The sequence below is a fragment of the Kwoniella pini genome, chromosome 1 (genome assembly GCF_000512605.2).
Source record: "Kwoniella pini CBS 10737 chromosome 1, complete sequence".
Classification (NCBI taxonomy): Eukaryota; Fungi; Basidiomycota; class Tremellomycetes; order Tremellales; family Cryptococcaceae; genus Kwoniella; species Kwoniella pini.
Window position 1 is genome coordinate 604,621 of NC_091716.1, and position 22,842 is coordinate 627,462.

Consider the following 22,842-nt stretch of genomic DNA (forward strand, 5'->3'; position numbering starts at 1 on the left):
GATTTAAATCTATACAAAACAGCGTAATCAAAAGAGCTTCATCAAAACCACTAAACATATTACATCTCTTTGCTCATTCACCTACTTATACCCATTTTCAAAGATCCTCCAATAACATCAACACTTTCCCAATCTACCTTCTTTTTACCTTCGACACTCTCAGTTGATTCATCGGATGTATCAGATTCAGCAGCTTGACGTTGTCTACCTTGTATATAAGTAAGGGTATTTCGGAAATGCTATTGGTTTTATTGATATTTTTAGCTCTTTTGAGCTCAAAATTTTAAACTGATTGAGAAAGCAAAATAATGACCACACGCTCACCTTAATAATCATTTCACCTTCTCCTAGACCTTCCACTAAACCTCCTGCACCCACTGAAGATGGATGTACATCCACTGATCCATTTGTTACGCTATCGATATTACTAGTTATTAATTCTACGAGTGAATTTACGTATTTTGGTGTAACAGCTTCAACACCTTGTTCAAAGTAATATATATATCTATCTAATGCATCAACGTAAAGTTGAACGGAAGTGATTTCATCAATACAAGATGAAGCGATTCGAAGAGATTTTTGAAGACATTCCAAAACTCGTTTACCATCTCTGAATGGGGTCTAAATCAAAGTACAAAACATATTAGCTTCTTGTCTTATGACTGGTCATAACAGTGTGCACAAAGCATACCGTACTGACCTTTTCATCTTTCTCCCTTCCTGGTACATCACTTTGCCACCACATATGACTGGCATACAATACCGCCGTAGCTTGATGACTTTTCTTCAAGAGTTTACTTCCGTGTAAAGCAGCTTTGGTTATCAGAGTATCGTAATTATCCGTTCCAAATGAACGGGTAGTTTGAAGAGCAGAAATTATTCCGGTAATAGCTTGTAATTGGGCTCGAGATTCAGATATGGACTCTTCGTAAATTACAAATGCTTGAACGAAAAATTCGTATGTTAATTCTTCCAATTTACAATCATCCGAGACTTGCGCTGCTAGCAAGAATAACCTCAAGCAGGTCTCGGGCGCTTCGACTTTATGATATAGTATAGAGATTAGTTGATGGGTGAATTTGAATAGAGATGATAATCTTGTTTCCCAGTCATCCTCCTAAAGCACCGCGTAAAGATCAGTGAAACTCGTACAGCGCATAGAGTTTTCAGAAGATATCCAAAGAGTTATATACTTACAACATGTTCACGCTGTTTGAATCGTCTAGCAAGTTGTATCCCACTAGCGATTAGGGGCGGAAAAGTGAATCGTATCCTTTCACCGCCTTCCGCGAAATGCCTTCGGGCGGTTTGCAGCAGCTACAATAATCATTTGTCAGATTCGTCTGCTATGTGAGCGACAACAGGTCATGCTCACCTTGAACTGAGTCGCCAAATCATCAGATTTGAACAAATGAACCATCCTAGCCACCCAACCTTGTTCCTCAGCCAGCTCCCTCAAGTCGACCTGTTGACCTCTTCTGTTTGGTGCACCCCCGCCAATAGTTGAATCTTTCTGATCTTTGACTAGCACTGCACATAATCCCAATACTCCGCTTACATCTTCTGACGTATCGATCAGGGTATTGTTCTTCAAAACCGAAGAGACTACAGCTTGACCTATGGATAACCTGGTTGAATATGGTTGTACTGACAATAATGGAATATACGAAGGAATAGCGAGTAAGGTGAGGATTGAGAGGTACGAGGTGATGGGAGCAAGGAGAAGAGCAAGGAGATTTGCTGTTGTTGGAGGGGAATGTAGATCGGGGCTGTGAAGTAGTTTACATTAGCCATAGATCGACGAGTATCGTTCGAACTCACTTCTGTGCATACTCAACGACTTTACCATGAGCAAAAGATAAGATTTGATCGACGTATTCGAGTCTGTCTGGGTAACAGCTCAGAGATAGATTGATAAGTGAGACACAAAGGGCGGTCACATCCATGATGGGTAGATCAGGTCGAGCCTATTCAAATCGTCTCATAATATCAGACGTCGGTTCTGCAGGGTGGCGAACCAAAGCCAATCCGATATAACTCACCTTGATAAGCTCAACAACCTGCTGCCAGAATACTTCAAACAGCTTGACGTCTTCTGGTATGCCCCTGAACTTCTTGACACCTTCCTCTTTGGGTTTTTCGTCCGCGGCATCGTTCTTTTTCTCCTCAACATCCTTTTTAAGTGAAGAAGTAGATGCTTCGCCATTACCATTTTCCTTAGTTGGACTGGTAACCTGAGAGGAAGTACTAGCGTCATTCTCGTCGGTTGGTTTAGGTGAAGTAGTAGAGTTTGCCCATTCATCGGCTTCGGCAGGTTTAGGTGTAGGCGGGGATTGAGAATTCTTTTCACCTGAATCAACTTTCTTGCCTTTTCCTCTTGAATCCTTGATCTTTTCCGCTAATCGTTTTGCAGCTTCTTCTTCTCCTTTTTTCTTCTCTTCTGGATCTTCATTTTCAGCTTCTCTAGCTGCATAAGCTGCCAATCTATCTATCAAAGCAATGACGATAGATTTGATATTAACTCTAGGATGAAGTTGAGCACATGCACCTAAGAAAGGTGTAAGAGTATGAAGATGGAAATCGTCCGTGAAAACTTGAATGACCACTTCCATTAGATATTCTTGCGCGATAACATCCCTACAATTGACAACTTGTTCCAACACCGAAGGGAGAATGATGTTCTTGTACATGTCAAGATCTACCCCTTCTAATTGTGATAATCGTACTAAGTTCGTTCCGACCAAGATTCGTAGATCACGTCTTTCAATCTCACGTTTCTCACGTTCTCGAGAATGTCCTTGATGTTGCAATCTAACCCATAATTTGTTCATCTCGATGAAGTTGGTCAAGACGAATCCGATGGAATCCTGTAGATTTCCGCTAGGGCTACAAAATTTGACAAGTCATCAGCTTACAGGCTGACTGAATGAGGTGTTTGTCCTTTCACTCACCCTTCACTTGTACCAACCGGTAAGAAATCTCTAGTCTGCCCAGATAAGTAATGTCGCAAGAACAGACCTCTAGTAGGGTGTTGGACACCCCTTGACATTTCTAACATGTCTTTCATGATTTCTTTGACCGGTGCATCAGGCACAGACATGTATACAGATCCAACAGTGATCATCAGGTATAGTCGAGGAACGATATTTCCGGCATATCTGCGAGAAGCAAAGCTCGGTCAGCTGATAGAGACTTTTGAAAGGTGAAAGAGGAGGAGTATACATTGATATTGAGGCCTATCACATTTTTGTTGCAAGTCTGGATGACTGGTTTGGGATTGTTGCGTGATCAGGAAGCCCGAAACAAATCCAAAACTCACTGAACTAATTCGTACAAATCCGCCAAATGATGTTTACCTTCTTGATGAGCTTCGTATAGATAATTACTAAGGTATCTCAAACTATCGAAGACACTCATATAAAGCTCGTAGTATTGTTTAGGCGATAGACTTGAAGTCCTCAATTCTGCTAACATTGATGAAGCTGCTTTGAGAGCTTCCATGATCTGATCTTGCTCTAAACATCTTTTCAGCTGGACCGATTGAACTTTCACTACACCCAGAACGTCCGTCAAGAGTTTGGCCTCTTCTGCTGCGGTAGCCATCCTGAATGAGACGCTTCAAGGAGAGATGATTCTACAGGGACAGGGAGTTTTGTCGAAAGTCGAATGGTCGGCGTGATTCCCCGACCGGATGGCTATATCGCGGGCTGAATCAGGAGATTGGGGATGAGATTGATGAATGATGGTCAATCGTCGAAGTCGCAAGTGTCCAAATTTATACTTTGTGTATGGAGTTCACTACTGACCAAGAGTGTATCATCTGACTGTCATCATCACATCATGCTCTGTCGCTATCAAGAGTGAGTCATTGACGGTGTCCGTGTCTGTATCCGTGCTGTGCGGGGAGCCACTAATTGCAATAAGCTAAATGGGCGTATGGTTTAACTTTTAATGTTATGCTCTCTGTCAAGTGATTATGTAATCTTCGACACTAATTGAGGGATTTATATTAATCTAACCGATATCTCGTCATGAAACCTTCGGCTAATGATACGTGATTTAATTGATCAATTCCCGACAAAATACCGCATCACACCGTGAATATTGTTTTACATTGTATCCATTCTTTCAATTCAATCGATCAACAAGCTGGTCTCTTTCATCTCTTCTTGATCTTCCCCTGGTCGTTTCATACAGCTTCAGCTCAAATTTACAGCTTTTGACGAGGTACCCGCTCATTCGCTCACTTGTAATTTCCGATCTTTCAACTCGTGAAACACCCTCGAAATATTAATCCCACGACCAATTGCACACCCATGAACGGTCGACTATTCACTTGCGCCTGCCCAATCTGCATTCAAGTCTCTACCTTTGGTGCCTACTTTGCTGGAGTAGAATAATACAGGCTAGCGTCCTGGAAAGACGCTTCGCCAATTACTTTGCACAAGAGAAAAATTTGAGCCACAATGGTTTCTCTGGATGTGACTGAAACGTCCAAATCCCTTGCTGTAGCAGGAGGGTATGTAAGCATATTCGGTATAATAAGTTATTTTGTTAAAGAAAAGATGTTCATGTGTAAGCTATCATGCTTCTCAATTATTCGCTCTTCTGCTGATGTTAGATCTATTGACTATAGCCGAAGCGTTGATAGCTATGCTCGTTGGAATAATAACAGGACCAATAGCTTTGAAATGGTTTGATCCTAACCAATGGTCGGAGGATCAATATTATCTCACTCATCAGATTACCAGAGTAGTCATAGCTATTCAAGTTCTTTTCACTGGTATAGCTTTACCCGCCAAATATCTTAAAAAAGAATGGTTATCCCTCTTAACTCTCCTTGGACCAATCATGACCACCGCATGGTTCATCTCTAGCTTGTTGATATGGGGCTTGATTCCTGGTTTGACCTTTTTAGAAAGTCTTGTAGTTGGAGCCTGCGTCACGCCAACGGATCCTGTTTTGAGTAACGCCATTTGTAAAGGTTAGTGATACTGATCATGACAATACGAACCAGCTGTCAACTGATAATTTATATCAGGACGATTCGCCGAAAAGCACGTCCCGTTGCATGTTCGAAATATTATAGTAGCTGAAGCTGGAGCGAATGATGGTCTTGGTTTCCCATTTCTTTTCATAGGACTATACTTGATATTGATACATGAACCAACTCATCCCGTACATAATATCGGAGGAGCTATTGGTGAATGGTAAGTACCCCGAACATAGTCTAACCATCAAAGACTATCGCTTACTCCGTTCGTCTGAATAGGTTTTACAACATCGTCTTCTACCAAGTCGTTCTTGCCTGTTTGATCGGAACTGGAGTTGGATACATCGCTAAAACCGTACTCAAGTTCGCTAAAACCAGACAGTGAGTTTCTCGCATATCGCCCTGGATTGAAGGGCTCACGCTGAGTGTGATTCCGCAAGGTTGATCGATCACGAATCCTTTTTGTCCTTCGGGGTGGCTCTCACGTTATTCACGTTGGGATGGGTTGGAATAATTGGCTCAGACGATATCTTATGCTGTTTCGTGGTCGGAAATTCATTCACGTGGGATGATTGGTTCAGGCTGGAGACTGAAGATCACGGTTTCCAAGATGTCATCGATCAATTGCTGAACAGCGTGAGCTTTTCCTCACCTATCGAAATTGAGCATCATATCAAAACAAGTTTACGTCTTCGCCATTTAAATCAGCTGATTAATTTATGGCCATTCACTAGGCTATCTTCTTATACGTTGGAGCTATCCTGCCATGGGCAGATTTCGGTCGATTCGGTATCACCCCTTGGAGACTAGTAGTTCTGGGTATATGTATCATGTTGCTCAGGAGATTACCCGCAGTATATCTTTTGGTATGTTTCCCAAACATGCTCGGAATGAGCAGTGGACTGATACTTGCTTCATGACGTCTAGTCCCGATGGATCCCTGCTCTTCGAACGACCAGAGAAAGTCTTTTTGCAGGGCTTTTTGGGCCTATAGGCATAGGAGCAATATTCTGTTCGTGACTTGATCTTTAGTAATGCGATAGGCAGCCAAGCTAATATCTCATTTGGTTCTGAGTAGATGTTCAAGTAGCCCTGGAAGTTATTCCGGAAGATGGAACTCGACAACATCTACGAGAAGTCATATTACCCGTCGTCTACTTTTTGGTTTTGACCAGCGTGTTAGTTCACGGTGTGACTATACCAATTGGAAAAGGATTTCAAAGAGCTCGAACCATGACAATCAGTAGATCTTCTACAGGTATAAATAGTCAAAATAATTTAGTTTCTAGATTACCTCCTCCAGTTAGTTTACCTTCAACTCCTGCACAAAGCATGACTACAGGAGTTACTTTGAATCAAAATGGACAAGTCGGAAACAATAATGATAAACCTTTTTATAATTCTCAAGAAGTTTTTGATGAGAATAACAATAATAATGATAGAATTAGATTTATGGAAGATCCAATTCAACGTCAATTTACACCTATTGATCAAAATAAAAATACAGAAGATAATTCAAAAATTTCAGGAATTTTATCATATCCACCTTCAAGAAGAAATTCAACAAGTAGAGATCGTTCTGATCTTTCTAGAATTCAAACTCAAAATCAAGAAATCGGATATAACAACGGTGATTCTGAATTACCAGCAAGAAATTTAGATTTTTCCGGAAATAATTCGAGAATTTGGGTTGAGGGTAATGATACTGTTGAAGAGAGTAGAGATGGTGAACAGGTTAAAGTTATTCATCATCATCCGAAGCGCTCTTGATAAATTACAAATACTAATTCGTTTTGTAAGCTGTTATAATGTCAGGAGTCATTTTCCATATGCATATCTGTTGATAAGTTTGGAGCAATTAATTCCACACCGTATTCCGACTGATGTCATATCGTTAATACTTTGCATAAATACAACAAATACTATTTTACAGCGTTCTTTAACCTATCCGCTTGACGAATTGAATGAAATACGGCGTAATCGTCAAACCCGTAATTACCAATAATTTAAACTTCCACCAACTCTTTCAATCTTTATTAAAATCTAAATATGACGAACCAGTTTGAGAAGAATTAGCTCTTCTCATAACTGAACCCATCATAACCCCTTCTTTAGGTAAAGGTAATGGTAAAACATTTTCATTACCTTGTGATTTATATAATGAACTTTCTCCTTGAGGTAATGAAGGTGATCTATTTTGACTCTTTAATCTAGGTGAAGGTGTAGGTCGATTTAATACTGTTTGTGGATTATTTAATGATTCTTCAAATTTAGGTGATTTTAAAATTTGATTTTGATTAAAATTTACTTGTTGTTGTTGTTGTTGTTGTTGAGAATTTGAAGTATCTAATCTTGACATTGGTAAACTACTTGTACGTTCACCTAATTCATTTCCACTTAAAATTTGTTTTGTTGATGAATTTGAATTTGAATTTGAATATTGATTTAATTGATTTTGATTGATATAAAATTCAGATTGATTATTATTATTATTTTTGTTATTAAAATAGATTTCATCATTTTCATTTAAAGAACTTGATAAACTTAATGATCTATTCCTTTTATTATTATAATCTTGATTTTTAATTAAATTTTGTTTTTTTTGTTTTTCTTTTTCTTTTTGTTTTTCTTTTTCTCTTTCTAAATATAATTCTTTTATAAAAAATTGAATTTCATCTAAAATTAATGAATTATAAGAAAAATCTAATGAATTAAAACCTTCAAAATTTCTAATTGTATAATTACAACCTTTTTCTAATAAAATTTTAAATGTTTTTAAATTTCCAAATGCTGATGCATAATGTAAAGGTGTATTACCTTGTAAATCAATTAAATTTAAATCTGCTTTACCTAATTCAAATAATAAATTTATAAAATTAAAATTTCCACATTGTGATGCAATATGTAAAGAAGTTTTACCACCTGAATTTGACCAATCAATTAAAAATGGAAATAATGTAAAATAAATTTCTGTCATTCTTAAACTTATAAATGATTTTTCTTCATATGTTTTATTTATTGTACGTGTCGAATATGACGTAGATGATGATGATGAAGAAGAAGATTGATTTAAAAGATGATCAAATGGTGAAATTGTTGATGAAGGAATTGAAGCTAAGAGGTGTAGAATTGTATTATTATCTCCATCCTATCAAAACACCATCAGCTTACCCCATACGTGTTAGAACGTTGATCATATACTCACTCTGGAAAGTTCTTGATCATCATGCCCGTAATCTAATAATAACCATTCAAATACTTCTAGACTACCTTCAATAGCTGCCCAACTCAAGCTAGTTAGTCGATTCTTATCGGTATTCCTAAGATCTGTTTTATGTTGTAAACGCGATAATAGAGATACGTTATTATCTATACGACAATCTGAATCGTCAGCAAAAGTACGGCCGAGTTATTCGAACACGGAAAATGCAATTGTTTTCAAATATATGTAAAATGAGCACGTAACAAAAATTCACCTCGTACAGCTTGTCGAACTCTCACTGAAGGATTTCTAATCACGTTCAATTTTGGCGTCGGTATAGTGATATGGGAAGAAGTCGCCAAAGGTTGACTCATGGTTCGTGTGGAGATTATGTTCTCCGCAGCTCCAAGATGATTGTCTGGAGTAAGTATGGCAAAGCATTCGCACAAAATATAAGTTATTAGATGAAACAAGGTTATTGATTAATGAAATCGAAGTGGTTAAGCTCATTCAACATTCCGGTAAAAGCGAGTCATTTCCAACCGAACAAACAATAATATCGATAAAATCATGCTAATTTATGTTCATCTTCTCTTTTTAACATCAAATATCAACTCACATCATTCTCTTCAAATATCTAATCTCGATCAATGATCTTGTGAACGGAAGTTTCAATATCTCTTATAAGATGTCATCAATGCCACCTAGACCCAAACCATGGGAAACTCAAACAAATGCTCAAGCCGGACCTTCCTCTAAACCTGCTGTAACATCGTCATCAGCATTTGATAATGCCTTACAAGCTTCTGGTAGTAGTAGTAGTGCTGCGCCTCAAATACCAGATAGACCTAGTGATCTAGGTGGAAGCAGTGAGTTATCTATATTCATACTTGCATTCTTTGTGCAGGCAAAGAGGGCGCCATGGGGAGTAACAGAACTCGTGTGACCCGAGATGACCATCTCAATTCGCCGGATATGATGTACCGTGCTCAGATGCTAATGACTGTTTGATGGGTGATGGAGGTCTGACCACTCAACCATTCCAATCTCGATATACGAACTCGTACGGTATGTCTCCCTATGGCGGCGGTATGGGCGGTATAGGAGGTGTTGGTGGGTATGGTGGTGGATATGGAGGATATAGTGGGTATGGAGGATACGGGGGTGTTAGTCGATTCGGCGGAGGATATGGTATGGGAGGGTATGGAATGGGAGGATATGGTGTTGGTGGAATGGGTGGACCCGGCGAGGTGAGTTGAGCATTGACAATGATCTGTCTCTTCCTGAAGTGCAATCATACCAGATACATCCTTTCATATATCTCACTGAACAGTAGCAGAAAGCAGAAAAATATTGATAACATATAATGTCATTAGGGTTATCCAACACTCACATCATCACTACAAGCTTCGACAGCACCAGCATTCGCAGTGTTAGAATCGCTAGTTACAGCATTTACATCTTTAGCTCAACTAATTGAATCAACATATATGGCAACGCATTCTTCATTTTTCGCCATGGTAGGAGTTGCAGATCAATTAGGTTCACTTAAAACATATTTAGGTCAAGTATTGGGAGTTTTTTCAATATTACGTTTAGGAAAGAAAATCATAGCTTGGTTAAAAGGGAAAAAATCGAAAAGCTCAAAAGCAGCTTTAGGCATAAGTGGATGGGCAAATGAATGGTCAAATGGTAGTATTATACCAAATGATCAATCTGGAATACCAGGTGGTGGAAGACCTTCTATAAAACCATTAATTTTATTCTTATTCTCAGCAGTAGGTTTACCTTACTTAATGTCAAGACTTGTAAAACTCCTTATTGCATCTCAACAACAACAACAACAGCAATTATCACAACAGAATTCAGCTATATTAGATAGTAATGGAAATATAGATCCAACAAAACTTGAATTTGCAAGAGCTAAATGGGAATTTAAAGGACAAGAAGAATGGGAATTAACATTGAATAGGGATGAGATCGTTGCTATAATTGAGAAACGTCCTTCGAATAATACCCAAAATGGTGATGTCGGTTGGTGGAGAGGTCGAACCAGAGATGGTAGGATTGGATGGTTCCCTGGTAATTATGTGAGTCTAAACTGCGATCGATTTCAGATCTTATACTTTCCATGGAATACACTAATAAGCGTACTGCGTGTTGATTTTCAGGTTGAAGTGATCAAACGCAGAGAAGCCAATAACAATCCGCCAAAGTCAACAGACTAATCGAATTTTGCGATTGAAGGATTCTCATCACCTTGTGTACAACATAATTAAGATACATTATATAATCACAAAGTACAAAATCATGCAATGATCAGAACTATATGATGTGAGAATGATCATATGCCCAACTCATCCAGACGATTGGCATCATATGCCCTAACTTGATCTTTGATTGCTTCTAAATCCCATATTCTCGTACAAGTAGGACATTTAAGATTTTCTCTTCTTCTCAATCCTCCTCCTTGTTGTCTACCTGGAAATGTAACATAATTTATAACACATGTTATACAAAATACTAATGATTTTCAGCATCAGTGATAATACTTCAATCACATAATCAAAGAAATTTGACTAACATGCACCACAATCTTTTTGTTCACAAGTCCATAAAACCAATCCACCACCTATTCCACCTTTACCTTCTTTATCAGCTTTATCGAGTAATTCAATTATATCTTCTGTACAAATAACACATTCTAAAGGTATAAAAGTTTCTCTTATAAGATCTATCTTTAAGCCATTATCAATAGATGATGAAGAATTTTGATTTATATCCAGAGAAGGTAATTGGTTGATAGCTAATGCTTGATTTTTAATTGATTTCTTTTTTCTCTTATTTGATTCTTGTAATTCTCTTTTTTCCTTTTCCCTCTTTCTTTTATATTCTTTCTCTTTAGGTACTGCTTTATCAATTTTCATAATTGCTTTTCTTTTTGCTTGACGTATTGGTCTAATTGGGGAAGAAAGTGGATTAGGAAGATTTTCACTTTCGCTCATTGTTTCTTCCTTCTCGTCTCTTGATGCAAACAAGTAATATTTTTCCGCCAAGTGATATAGTGTTAGTAATACAAGAGGTATGTATCACATAGTTGAGTAAATCAAGAGTAATGATAGTGTTCGAGATTGTCAAGTTTTTGCAAATTCAAGTCAGAAACCAAAAGATGGATGAGAATGATCAGATATGGATTGAGCTTTGACTGTACAAACTTATGCGCAAAACAAGAATATTCATATTCGTCAAGAGCGTCTTTCTACTGTATCATCCTACAATCAATCATATACAATAACGTTTATCAACAAATGCGCCATCACTATTCTTTCCGTAAACTTTACAGACAACAACACTTTTTCAAAGATAACAACATTTCCGCCTGATTTATCTTAATCGCATACTTTGATAGAATCAAATTCGATTCCTATCTAATCATAAAATAAATCAGTCTTATCCCAATAGCAATTTTGAAAAATTGACAATAAATTTACAACAAAAGCGTTAATTGATATATATATATATATATATATATTTCAATTTACTTCCAATATTCCATTCCATGAGCTTGTTCAACACCTTCAATAGGTTCTAACCATTTTACTTTAGAATCAATAAATTGTTCAACTTGTGGTTTTAATAAATTATCATGTAAATTTAAATCATCTACTGAACCAACTCTAATATAATTTAAATTTGGTGTACCAGAACTAATTCTATTTAATAAAGTACCACAATTTGAACAAAAAAAATTTGACATTGAATTTTTTTCTAAAATTGTTTTTGATTGTTTAAAAATTTTAATTTTTTCTTTTCCAAAATTATATTTTAAATCTTTTGTTTCAATTATAAAATTTGTTGCATACATTGATGAAGAAACTTTTCTACAATCTGTACAATGACAAATAAATGTTCCTTTTATACTTTCTTTATCAATTGGCTTTTTTTTTTTTGGTTCAAATAAATTAGTTTTTTTTTTATATGAAAATGTAATTAATAAATACTCACAAAAGCAAGTTGAATTTCTCCACAAAAACAAGTTGCAGTTGCTTCTTTTCCATTATTATATCCTTTTTCTGTTCCTCCTCCTAATGGAATCCAAGGTCCATCACCTTCTGGTCGTGTTTCGTATTGACCCTTGGACATTTTGATACCAATTATTTGTTACACTGTATTATCTTGTTTATTCTACTATTGACAATGGTAAAAAACTGGCGAATAATCTGGCAGCTATTTATATATATATAGATATATTGCTTGATCAGCAGGACAACCGGGTAATAATCGTATTTGCTCCACACTTCTGATTAGATTGATAAGCGGGCTAGGCACCATTCTGATTAAAAAGCAGATCCCAGTTTGGATCGTTATCGAAATCGTATATACCCTCCAATCAACTGCTTCACGAACCCCATCGTACATGAAGTACGGGGTATGAGATGGATGAGTTCACACGTACTTTTCTCTCCCCTCCACTGTTGACCTTCGCTCGCTCACAAGTCGATAGAAATACGAACGCTATCATGATTACATAATTCCATATGGTTGATCGACTCGATGAATTAGGACGAGGAGGTTTAGATTTCCATCTTCGTTGAGTCGATATACCATGTTCTAGGATGTGTTTTGGCTTTGGATCCCGCACATTGCGTCCTGGTGATTATGATATGAACCATGCTACTTCTCCATGACAGTATCATCAGAACTCCCGATGCGTTTCGTGTCGGTAGGTCAAGTCGTAGCTATCTCGTAAGTATCGATAAACATTTCTTGCTAAATTATTTATTTAGGACATTTGGTACATCAGGAGTCTTAAGATTACACTTATATACAGTACTATGAAAATACAATACTGACTTGGCTTGAACCAGCCATGATCTACTACTGAAGTCTTCTCAACAGAACCCTTCTCATTGCGAAAGGCTTCGAAACTGGAGTCCCATTCATTAACCAGACGGACTACCTCATCCTTGCAACTATCGCCCTGTCTACAGTTGTCTTATCTCCTGTGAACTCGCACGAATTCGGCATCGTGAATATCCCTGCGATGTATGTTGGTATGATTTGCCGTCGGTCTGGGTGTGAGCGGTGTTTGGGGGACAAACGTAGGTTGTATACCTTCCCTCATATTCATGGATGGGCTGCCTCGGTATGGTGGAATGTACAGTGGGATATTATCCGATGTGAATGGTCTTGATATGGTGATTACTGAATGATTCACCATCTCCGTCGTTCGATTTATCCCCTCGATTTGTCGTGGGCTGCCTTGGTATGGTGCAATGTACAGTGGGATTCTATCAACTGTGGAAGGACTTGCTATGGTGATTACTGGAGGGTTGACAATTTCGGTCGTTCGATTAAATCCCTCAATCCGTCGAGGCTGATCTGAAATTCCTGATGTGCTAGGTGTCGTAAAGAGTGAGGATGTATGACCATACTTGATAGGATCATAAGCTCTTGCCTGATCTTGAATTCCTTTACGATCCCATTCTCTCGTACAAGCCGGACATGCTGGATTACCAGTATGAGATTTGGATTTACGTTTGGATTGTGCTTGTTCGGGGTAAGTCATAACGCATTCAATACAGTATACTAATGATACGGAATGAAGAGATTGTTATCAGTAATCTTTTCCTCATCTTTACGTACTCTTGACCCTATAAAGAACAGTTTGACTTACGTGCACCACAACCAACTAATTCACACGACCATAAGCTTAATCCTCCACCTAATCCACCTTTACCTAAATCTTCAGCCTTTGAAAGTATGACTGATAATTCTTCAGAGCAAATTACACATTCAGCTTCCATTTCGATTGTTGTCTTTATCGATTGTTCGTTATTATTAGCAATGTCGATATGGGTAGAAGCAAGATTGTGAGTTATGATATTAGGAGAATCAAGTTGAGTGGCAAGTCTTCCTGGAGAGGTAGCCGAACCGGATATGACCAAACTAGCATATGACCTTGAATTTTGCTTTATAGTTTGAAGTTTGTTCTTATTAGTCTCGGATATGATCGGTCGATTTCTCTCCAATGAAGGTTTCTCGCTATCAGTCGTAGTCGTACGCGTGAGGGAATTGATGGCTGAAGAATCGATCAGACGTGAAGAGGGAGATGAAGTAGGTAAAGATGTAGGAATGAGTATAACTGGAATTTTTCTCTTTTTCTTCTTTTGTTTCGGACTTATTGTTGATGTTGATGATCTAGAAATATTCTGATCCATGATCTCGACTGAAGTTTGACTGCTCGCATTTACAAATTTGGATTTTGACCTTGTACATCTGGCTGGGAAGTTTTCTTTTCTTTCGATAGTAGGTAATTCTTCCGTATCCGTTTCAGTCAGATCAATAATGTCATTATCTCCTCTCACTATTTGGTCAAGGTCAGACCGGTTGCTGATTGCGGAACATGAATGTGGACTTGATTCAGGAATTCTTTTCGATCCTTTGGTTTTCGTTCTCCTCTTATTCCTAGGTGATCGTGTCATTTTGATCTTATAGATTTTCGCTATATCAAACAATTAGATATTCTCGAGAGATAAGACTGAGATTGAGAATATTTGATCCAATGTCGAGTTGAAATGGGAATAGAGAAAAAGATGATTCGTGATTATTAGAGTGATATATATACTTGTTACATTGTTGAATGATGCTCTGTTTTACGGATTGATCCGCAAAACCCGCGGTGTATGTCCAAGCTTTATAAAAACGAACAAAGTGCATGGTCCGTGCGATCAATAGTAAAGAGAACCGTGTTCAACTATCTTTTAGCCCTTTATCAGCATTGGGACCCTCTTCTCAACCTCCCTTACCATTCATTTCAACCTTTTTATCTCTTTTATATGTTCTTGCCCCATGCCTTGCCGGAATGCCACGACCAGACTAAAGGCATCAATCTCTTCACATTTCCTACCCTTGGAAATAATGATACTCAAAAGTGCCACTTTCGCGCATTCACCTATTCGCTTAAATCCATTGGAAAGTGTTACATATATGCAATATTATATACATCCTACAAATACAAATGATTTATTTATTTATCTACAATGAATCTAATATGTATACACTAATGATTGTCCTTAAATTCTTTTCTTCACAATACGCTTATTTCCCAATTTTACCTTTACCAATTCCAATTGGAGTCGTTTGTATACCTCTCATTCTTTCTGCATCTCTTTTCAAACGTTCTAAATCTTCTGGAACAGTCATTAATCCTCTAACATTTGCAGGAAGTAATTTAGCAGCTTCATGAGCTCTCATTTTCTTTAAAGCGGGTAAAGGATAAAATTTAGATAATGCTACTAATTCTAATCTTAATGAGCGTAATTCATCTTCTACAGGTTTGGTCTCCAACGCCGGAGTAATTGACGATTGAACATTTTGATCATTTGCCTTAGGAACAGTGATTGCAGATGATAATTTAGGTGAGTCCGGAGCCGCCGATAAAGGAGATGAAGCGTTCGATATTGGTTCAGCTAGGTCCAGTTTGATTTTTTTACTTTCCATAATATTATCTAAATTCATTGAAACTCCTTCATCTCGTTTTCTCTTCAAACTATCCTTTTCATCTTTTAAAGCGACTTGCTGCTCAAGCTTGATTTTGAGATCATTATTCAGCCTTTCTATTTCTTTACCTGCCCATTCTAAACCTTCTTTAATTCCATTCTTCCCTACTCCACTACCTATTCCCTGATGAAGGAAATCATTTTCCAACCTCAGTAAAGGCTTAATGTCCATAGGATTGGATGACAATGTCAATTTGTCAAGGGCAATCTTTGCGTAAGAGTTATTCAACAAAGTCTTTAGATATTCTGGTCGATCTTCAAGAGGCTTTGACAATTCCTGTAAAATGTCTAGAACAACCTTACGAGGAGCCGACCTGCTATATAATAAACCATCGTGGTATTTCTCCAATACGTATTGATCTAATGGATACGCCTCTGATCCCGATCTTTCATCAGAAACCGGAGTTTGATCCTCAACTTTGACGTGCGGACCATCGGTGGTGGTTTCATTGGAGCTCGAATTATTCACACCCTCCATGGCACCCCGCACAAATCTCTGTATACTATTGAGATAAGCTTCACCTTTGACATCACCTCCATTGATCATCTCTCTGATCCAATCATTTGAATCCCTACCAAGCGGATAGGGGTTCTCGTATATATTGACCAGTTGAGCTTGGGGCATTGTGGCATCCTTCTGTTTAACTCTAGAACTAAGCGGTCTAAGGTGTTCACTAAGTATCTCATCTTCATTCTCTGCGAATAATCCAGTTCTTTTTCGTATGTATTTGACTTCCGCATCTATGTCTGGATAGATACCATAATCACTGACGTTCCTTTCTTTTTCAACTATTTTATCCCTTCTAGGAGCATACGGTGCAAAAGGGATTGAAGGTTGCCCAGGGACTGTTGTAGGTCCACTCAGTGTCGTATCACTTTCATACCACCATCCCTGGTCATTCTTTAGCCTTCTCAACCCCTTCCAATCTATTACTTTCTCATTGTCTGGTATTCTCCAATTATCGAGTAGAGATGCGACATCATCCATTTCAGCTAAATCTCTTGTACCATCACATTCCCAGTTCCTCCATTTACCTCCAAATTTTTCTCTGCTTCTGACTATCCTCTTAGCATGAACCCTCTTGCCTCCATTCAAATTCCATCCTATAGCTAAAGCTTGAAGTGAATTAGGCGGAAAATTAAGCATTTGCTCAGGAATATAGGACGTCGGTGGTAAATCTTCAATACGTCTTGAACCTTCCGCGACAGCAGTGCCTTCTCGTCCCGAGAACACCGAGTATCCCCTCCTGCCGAAGGGTGTGGCCGAGTCGCGTGAAGGTGAAGGGGAAGGTGTCAGAACAAGTGGTTTAGCTCTTTCGATATGCTTCAAGCCGATAGTAAGTACACGACCGGCAGCATTGTATGGAATAGTCCCGGGTGGATTGAATTTTTGAGCGGCATTCACAAGAAGGTGCAAGTCAGACTTAAAGGTTCTATGATCAGCTTCAAACAGGCAGTCGAGGAGATGAAGATTTTCGCTCACTTCAATCTGATCAATGCTATTGTATTCGCCATTATCAATTTTCTTCTGCATAGTTCCCATATCCATCATTTTCTCTTCTCCACCGATCACAGCGAGGTAATCCGGGAATGCCTCTAGGTCGACTGCAGAAGACTGAACGTTAGCAACGAGCTGGAAAGGTTATAGAGTCGATCACTAACCTGGTTCCTCGAATAACGCATACTATGTACGAATGTGATCAGCTCGGTCGTAGCGAGAAAAGATCAGAAGGAAAGCATGACTCACATCATCTTTTCTCCTCATTTCCACCAGGATCCTGTTCGCCAGTTCCTTTAACGGCCTCTTGATTCTCATCCATCTTCCACCGGTCCGATGCCCTCTCGTCTGCGGTGTATCATCATACCCTAATTCTCCATGAGGGGTACCAACTGATGGTGAGTCATTGAATGCCGATGGACTTGGCGGTCCGGAAAGGGGATCTGGAGACGTAGCTTCCGAGTTGTTGAGACTGTCATTGGCAGTAGGAGTTTCGAAATTGGACTGATCAAAAGGTGGAACAGAAGAAGTCTTGAGGGGTGTAGAGATGATTGACTCGGAGAAAAGCCTTGATGGTATTGCAGTTGGTTTGACTTTTGCCGTTGACTTTGTCGACCTTCTAGCTGAGCCAGAAGCTAATTTGGTATTTGTCCGAGGAGTTGACTTCTTTGTCAGACTTCCTCGAGCGACCTTGGGTTTGAATGATGAAGTTGGTGTCATGGGAGCTACTTGACTTGATGATTCGCCTAACTTTTTTTGTTCCATTACAGGAAGCTGAGCAGCTAAAGGGATCTCAGGCAGTGGGATTCTCGAAGGTCCAGCATGGTTCTCTTCGTTCAGTGATAATATTCCATTTCCACTTGCCTCAGAGATCAAGACGGATGTGGAATGATCATCAATATTCGAGTCCTTTGATTTACCTCTCTTCTTCGCTTGAATCCCTTCCGTGGCTTTGTTAGAAGGCGTCGCTGGCTGGTCGTCATCTTGCGGTGTTGTACCTTTTCCCTTTCTATTGACCAACTTGATGATCGGTGTAGGTGTAGAAGGTCCAGGTGTAGGAGTGTGTGGTGTATTAGAATTGATCTTAGATCCGAGGGATAATTTTAATTTTATAGGTGGTACCTTTGATCCTTGACCTGAAGTCATTTTTGATTAGGATACTATAACCACAAAGACCTTTTTATATGATCTCTTAGTCGAATGAGGTGGACAGGTCAAGTGGAGGCCTGTCTTGTGGTTTCGTGTCGTGTCGTGACTTTAATCTTTTATTTTTTTATTTTTCAATGTTTGGTGGTCAAATGGATAAACACGAGACGAATAAAAAGGTAATTGCCGCCGCTCCTTTCCCTTTGAGAGGATTTTACTAGTAACACCATATAAATATGATAAATAATATATACCCCTCATTTAGTATATTAAGCCAGGAACAAGTTTTGTTCTTTTATCACGTGACCTTTTAATGATATTTCAGAATTCGCTCTTGGCCGTCCAAAGGTTTATCAAAATATTTTGAGAATATATATGTTGATCAGTCAACTCTTACAAACAGTGATCGTTCAGAAGTAGTGAGAGAAGCAGGTATCTCAAAGATGGAGCAGTCACACAAAGTCCATCATAAGCCTTCTGCAGGTACAAAGCATGCCAAAAAGGATGCTGCCAATGGAGTGGACAGGTCAGGGGGCAAGGGCTTCAATCCCAAGGTGAGTGTATAGATGACCTGCTTGACCCCATTAGATTATAAAAATAGCTGATCAAACTCGCAATACTCGGTCAGGCTTTCACCAATACATCTTACAGGGCGGCAGATAGAGCAGCAAGAAGAACAGCAGAAAAGGATCAAAAACGATTACATGTCCCGTTAGTCAATCGTAATCCAGAAGAGAGGAAAGTGACAGCGGTCAAAGGTCAAGGTATGGATGAAGGGAAATTACCACCACCACCAATCATCGTTGGACTAGTAGGTCCTCCAGGTGTAGGAAAGTCTACTCTACTTAGATCTTTGGTAAGGAGGTATACCAAGCATAATCTAAATTCCCCTCAAGGCCCTATCACAGTCGTATCGGGAAAGACTAGAAGGATTACTTTTATAGAATGCGGAAATGATTTGAATTCAATGATTGATTTAGGTAAAGTTGTGGATCTGGTGTTATTGATGATAGATGGTAGTTTTGGATTCGAAATGGTGAGCATGGTTCTTTGTATATAGAAAACGTCGATGGATCAAACTAATCTCGTATTTGGGTCATGCAGGAAACATTTGAATTCTTGAATATATTACAATCTCACGGTTTCCCAAAAGTTATCGGTCTTCTCACTCATTTGGATTTAATCAAGAAAGCTTCGACTCTGAAAGACACTAAGAAGCGACTGAAGCACCGTTTCTGGACTGAAATCTACCAAGGAGCAAAACTCTTCTCCTTGTCGGGTGTGATGAATGGGCGATACCCCGACGCAGAAATCAACCTTTTGTCAAGATTCATCTCTGTGATGAAATTTCGACCTTTGGTGTTCCGAAATCAACATCCGTATCTCTTAGCAGATCGAATACAAGACATGACTTCTCGTGAGCGTATACGAGAAAACCCTAAAATCGATAGGACAATCACGTTATATGGATATTTGAGAGGACCCAATCTTCCACCTAGAAATGCTAAAATACATATACCTGGAGCAGGTGATCTAGAAGTGTCAAACGTAGAAAGACTGTCTGATCCCTGTCCTTTACCTACTTTAGAGAGTGAAAGAAGGAGGAAAATGGGTGAAAAAGCAAAACTTATTCATGCGCCAATGAGTGATGTAGGGGGTGTAATGTATGACAAGGATGCGGTGTATATAAACGTACCTGGAAGTTTCTCGAAAGGAGGAGATGGTGAGTGAATTTTACATGCATACAAGTGTATCTCTGCTAACTCTCTTCACCCCACCATTATAGCGCCACAAGGAGAAGGTGAAAAGATGGTCATGGACCTACAGGATACCAACCGGACTTTTGCCGATAACATTCAGAATTCTGAGATTCGATTGTTCGGTCACTCCTCCGCCCCGCTCGAAGTCAGTCAAAAGCGTACAAGGCGAGCAGCAGTACCACGGTCCGGCGGACCTATGCTTGGGAGTGCAGACGATAATGAATTCGACGAAGAAGACGGTAGCGACGAGGAAGGAGACCTTTATGATGACGATACAGAAGGGCAAGTAGATGGTCTCAATGAGGAGTCTGACGAGGAAGGGGATGTTAGATATGCGGATTCAGATTCTGAGAATGATGATCTAGAACTTGCAACTGGATTTCAACAAGATGGAAAGATTGTCAATATCGACGACGACGAGGACTTCGATGATGACGAGATCGATGATATTGCCGAGAGTCTCAATGAAGAGGTTGCTGAAGATGAAGACGTACCACAATGGAAAAAGAATTTGTCCGATAGAGCCGCTACATCCTTTGCCGAGAGGATGGGCCGTAGAAGGGATCTTATGACCTTGGTTTACGGATCTGAATTATCTCCTGAAGAAATTGCAGCTGGAAAAACTCGACCTTCATCGGCTGACGCTGAATCTTCCCGTATGGCTCAAGATGATCTTTTCCACGTATCTAGAGAAGAGAATCGAGGGGATGAAGGCGATCAAGTGAAAGAAATTGTCAACAGTGAGGCACTGAAAGCTAAATGGGATGATGAAGATATGTTAGACTCTATCCGAGATATGTTCATATCTGGTCCTATTGGAGAGGTTGATGCTGAAGGAAATCCTTATGAAGAAGAAGGTGAAGGTTTCGAAGATATCGAAGATGGATCTGCCGATGGAGAGCAAGGGGATGATGGAGATGGAGTACCATACGTTGGAGTCAAACCTTCTGCTGGTGATCATGAATCCGCAAGAGCCGCCGCAGCAGCCAAAAAGCAAGCTGCACTTAAGGCTAAATTTGATGAAACTTATGATGATGAAGATGAGGATGGTGAGAAAATGGATTTCTACGATCAACAAAAATCAGAAATGGCAAAACAACGTCAACTTAACGAAGATGAATTTGCGGGTATTGATATTGATGCTAGAGCTCAAATTGAAGGTTACAGATCAGGAATGTATGTTAGATTGGAAATTTCAGAAGTTCCTTATGAATTAATAGAACATTTCAATCCTGCTTATCCAATCATTGTTGGAGGTCTTTTAGCTGCTGAAGAAAGGTTTGGTTATTTAACTGTTAGAATTAAACGACATAGATGGTTTACTAGAACACTTAAAACAAATAATCCAATTATATTTTCATTAGGATGGAGAAGATTTCAATCATTACCGATATATCATTTAGATGATCATTCAATTCGAAATCGATTATTGAAATATACTCCTGAACACATGCATTGTTACGCCACATTTTATGGTCCTGTTTCAACCCCAAATACAGGTTTCTGCGCTTTCAATTCTTTAGGTGAAGAATCAAATGGATTTAGAATTTCAGCAACAGGTGTTGTATTAGATATTGATCGATCAACTAAAATTGTCAAGAAACTTAAATTAACTGGTGTACCTTATAAGATATTTAAAAATACTGCTTTCATTAAAGATATGTTTAATAGTCAATTGGAAGTTGCTAAATTTGAAGGAGCAAATATAAAGACCGTTAGTGGAATTAGAGGTCAAGTTAAAAAGGCACAAAATAAACCTGAAGGAGCGTTCAGAGCTACTTTCGAAGATAAGATTTTGATGAGAGGTGAGTTTTTAGCTTTTGACTATTAGTCGGTAGAACTTTCTTAAGGAGCAACCTGACAATTTTATTTCTTTTCCAATAGATATTGTATTTTTACGAGCTTGGTACTCTATTGAACCTAAAAAACTGTATAATCCAGTTTGTTCACTGTTGTTAGCAGATAAAGGTGATTGGAAAGGTATGAGATTGACTGGTCAAATTCGTCGAGACGAAGGTATCAAAACTCCTTTAGATATTAATTCAGCTTACAAAGTGAGTCGCTATATTCTTTTTTTCCGGGTTCTGTTTTTTTCATACTTGGTTACTGATTTGATTTTGATTTGACTTGTAGCCAATTGAAAGAACAACAAGAAGATTTAATACATTAAAAGTACCACGTAAATTAGAAGCATCATTACCATATGCATCAAAAACAAAAATATTAAAACCTCAAACAAAACAAACTTATTTACAAAGTAGAGCAGTTGTAATGACAGATGAAGAAAAGAAAGCTATAACTCTTTTACAACAAATTCAAACTTTAAAGAAAGATAAAGTTGCAAGAAGAAAAGATAAACAAGAAGAAAGACGTAAAGAACATAGAAAAAAGGTTGGAGTAATTGATGAAAAGAAAAATGAAAAGTTGAAAGAGGAAAAAAGAGAAAGGTTCAAAAAAGAAGGATTGAAAAGAAAGAGAGATGAAGCTTCTGCTGAAGGAAAATATGGTAAGAAGAGGAGGGGTAAGGAGTAGATTGTACCGGCTTGCTTTCCAACAGCCACGGCTGATGTTTTGTCGTGCTCATATCATGCATGCAATGCAATAAACTTCAATGTTATATGTTATTACCCTCAAGACCTAAAGGAAGTCAGAGTCAAGAGTCATGATAGTGTCGATCGGTT

The 22,842-nt window shown here is 38.6% G+C and overlaps 9 protein-coding genes across 9 annotated transcripts; 3 read left to right on the plus strand and 6 right to left on the minus strand.

The window, feature by feature from the left end:
* Positions 1 to 77: 77 nt before the first annotated feature.
* I206_100235 (uncharacterized protein) lies at positions 78 to 3,603 on the minus strand (the record flags this gene model as incomplete). The annotated part of the gene is made up of 9 exons (XM_070202158.1): positions 78 to 239; positions 325 to 621; positions 701 to 1,117; positions 1,198 to 1,317; positions 1,376 to 1,769; positions 1,822 to 1,967; positions 2,043 to 2,886; positions 2,952 to 3,158; positions 3,320 to 3,603. The coding sequence occupies 9 exons, from the start codon at positions 3,601 to 3,603 to the stop codon at positions 78 to 80; spliced, it is 2,871 nt and encodes a 956-aa protein (XP_070058259.1).
* Positions 3,604 to 4,466: 863 nt separating this feature from the next.
* Positions 4,467 to 6,763, plus strand: I206_100236 (uncharacterized protein; the record flags this gene model as incomplete). The annotated part of the gene is made up of 8 exons (XM_019152863.1): positions 4,467 to 4,575; positions 4,637 to 4,984; positions 5,042 to 5,210; positions 5,273 to 5,374; positions 5,434 to 5,629; positions 5,728 to 5,859; positions 5,921 to 6,005; positions 6,072 to 6,763. 8 exons carry the CDS (start codon positions 4,467 to 4,469, stop codon positions 6,761 to 6,763), a joined length of 1,833 nt encoding a protein of 610 aa, XP_019015001.1.
* A 256-nt stretch (positions 6,764 to 7,019) lies between these two features.
* On the minus strand, positions 7,020 to 8,569 carry I206_100237 (uncharacterized protein; the record flags this gene model as incomplete). Its single annotated transcript, XM_019152862.1, has 3 exons — positions 7,020 to 8,141; positions 8,199 to 8,362; positions 8,470 to 8,569. 3 exons carry the CDS (start codon positions 8,567 to 8,569, stop codon positions 7,020 to 7,022), a joined length of 1,386 nt encoding a protein of 461 aa, XP_019015000.1.
* Positions 8,570 to 8,883: 314 nt separating this feature from the next.
* On the plus strand, positions 8,884 to 10,423 carry I206_100238 (uncharacterized protein; the record flags this gene model as incomplete). The annotated part of the gene is made up of 4 exons (XM_070202159.1): positions 8,884 to 9,064; positions 9,219 to 9,445; positions 9,572 to 10,285; positions 10,367 to 10,423. The coding sequence occupies 4 exons, from the start codon at positions 8,884 to 8,886 to the stop codon at positions 10,421 to 10,423; spliced, it is 1,179 nt and encodes a 392-aa protein (XP_070058260.1).
* A 116-nt stretch (positions 10,424 to 10,539) lies between these two features.
* On the minus strand, positions 10,540 to 11,200 carry I206_100239 (uncharacterized protein; the record flags this gene model as incomplete). Its single annotated transcript, XM_019152860.1, has 2 exons — positions 10,540 to 10,718; positions 10,780 to 11,200. The coding sequence occupies 2 exons, from the start codon at positions 11,198 to 11,200 to the stop codon at positions 10,540 to 10,542; spliced, it is 600 nt and encodes a 199-aa protein (XP_019014998.1).
* A 533-nt stretch (positions 11,201 to 11,733) lies between these two features.
* On the minus strand, positions 11,734 to 12,338 carry I206_100240 (uncharacterized protein; the record flags this gene model as incomplete). The annotated part of the gene is made up of 2 exons (XM_019152859.1): positions 11,734 to 12,132; positions 12,201 to 12,338. 2 exons carry the CDS (start codon positions 12,336 to 12,338, stop codon positions 11,734 to 11,736), a joined length of 537 nt encoding a protein of 178 aa, XP_019014997.1.
* Positions 12,339 to 13,191: 853 nt separating this feature from the next.
* Positions 13,192 to 14,680, minus strand: I206_100241 (uncharacterized protein; the record flags this gene model as incomplete). Its single annotated transcript, XM_019152858.1, has 2 exons — positions 13,192 to 13,784; positions 13,873 to 14,680. 2 exons carry the CDS (start codon positions 14,678 to 14,680, stop codon positions 13,192 to 13,194), a joined length of 1,401 nt encoding a protein of 466 aa, XP_019014996.1.
* Positions 14,681 to 15,296: 616 nt separating this feature from the next.
* I206_100242 (uncharacterized protein) lies at positions 15,297 to 18,401 on the minus strand (the record flags this gene model as incomplete). The annotated part of the gene is made up of 4 exons (XM_019152857.1): positions 15,297 to 17,180; positions 17,241 to 17,362; positions 17,420 to 17,441; positions 17,505 to 18,401. The coding sequence occupies 4 exons, from the start codon at positions 18,399 to 18,401 to the stop codon at positions 15,297 to 15,299; spliced, it is 2,925 nt and encodes a 974-aa protein (XP_019014995.1).
* Positions 18,402 to 18,844: 443 nt separating this feature from the next.
* Positions 18,845 to 22,693, plus strand: I206_100243 (uncharacterized protein; the record flags this gene model as incomplete). Its single annotated transcript, XM_070202160.1, has 6 exons — positions 18,845 to 18,955; positions 19,030 to 19,437; positions 19,506 to 20,124; positions 20,188 to 21,966; positions 22,046 to 22,215; positions 22,295 to 22,693. 6 exons carry the CDS (start codon positions 18,845 to 18,847, stop codon positions 22,691 to 22,693), a joined length of 3,486 nt encoding a protein of 1,161 aa, XP_070058261.1.
* Between the last annotated feature and the right edge of the window lie 149 nt (positions 22,694 to 22,842).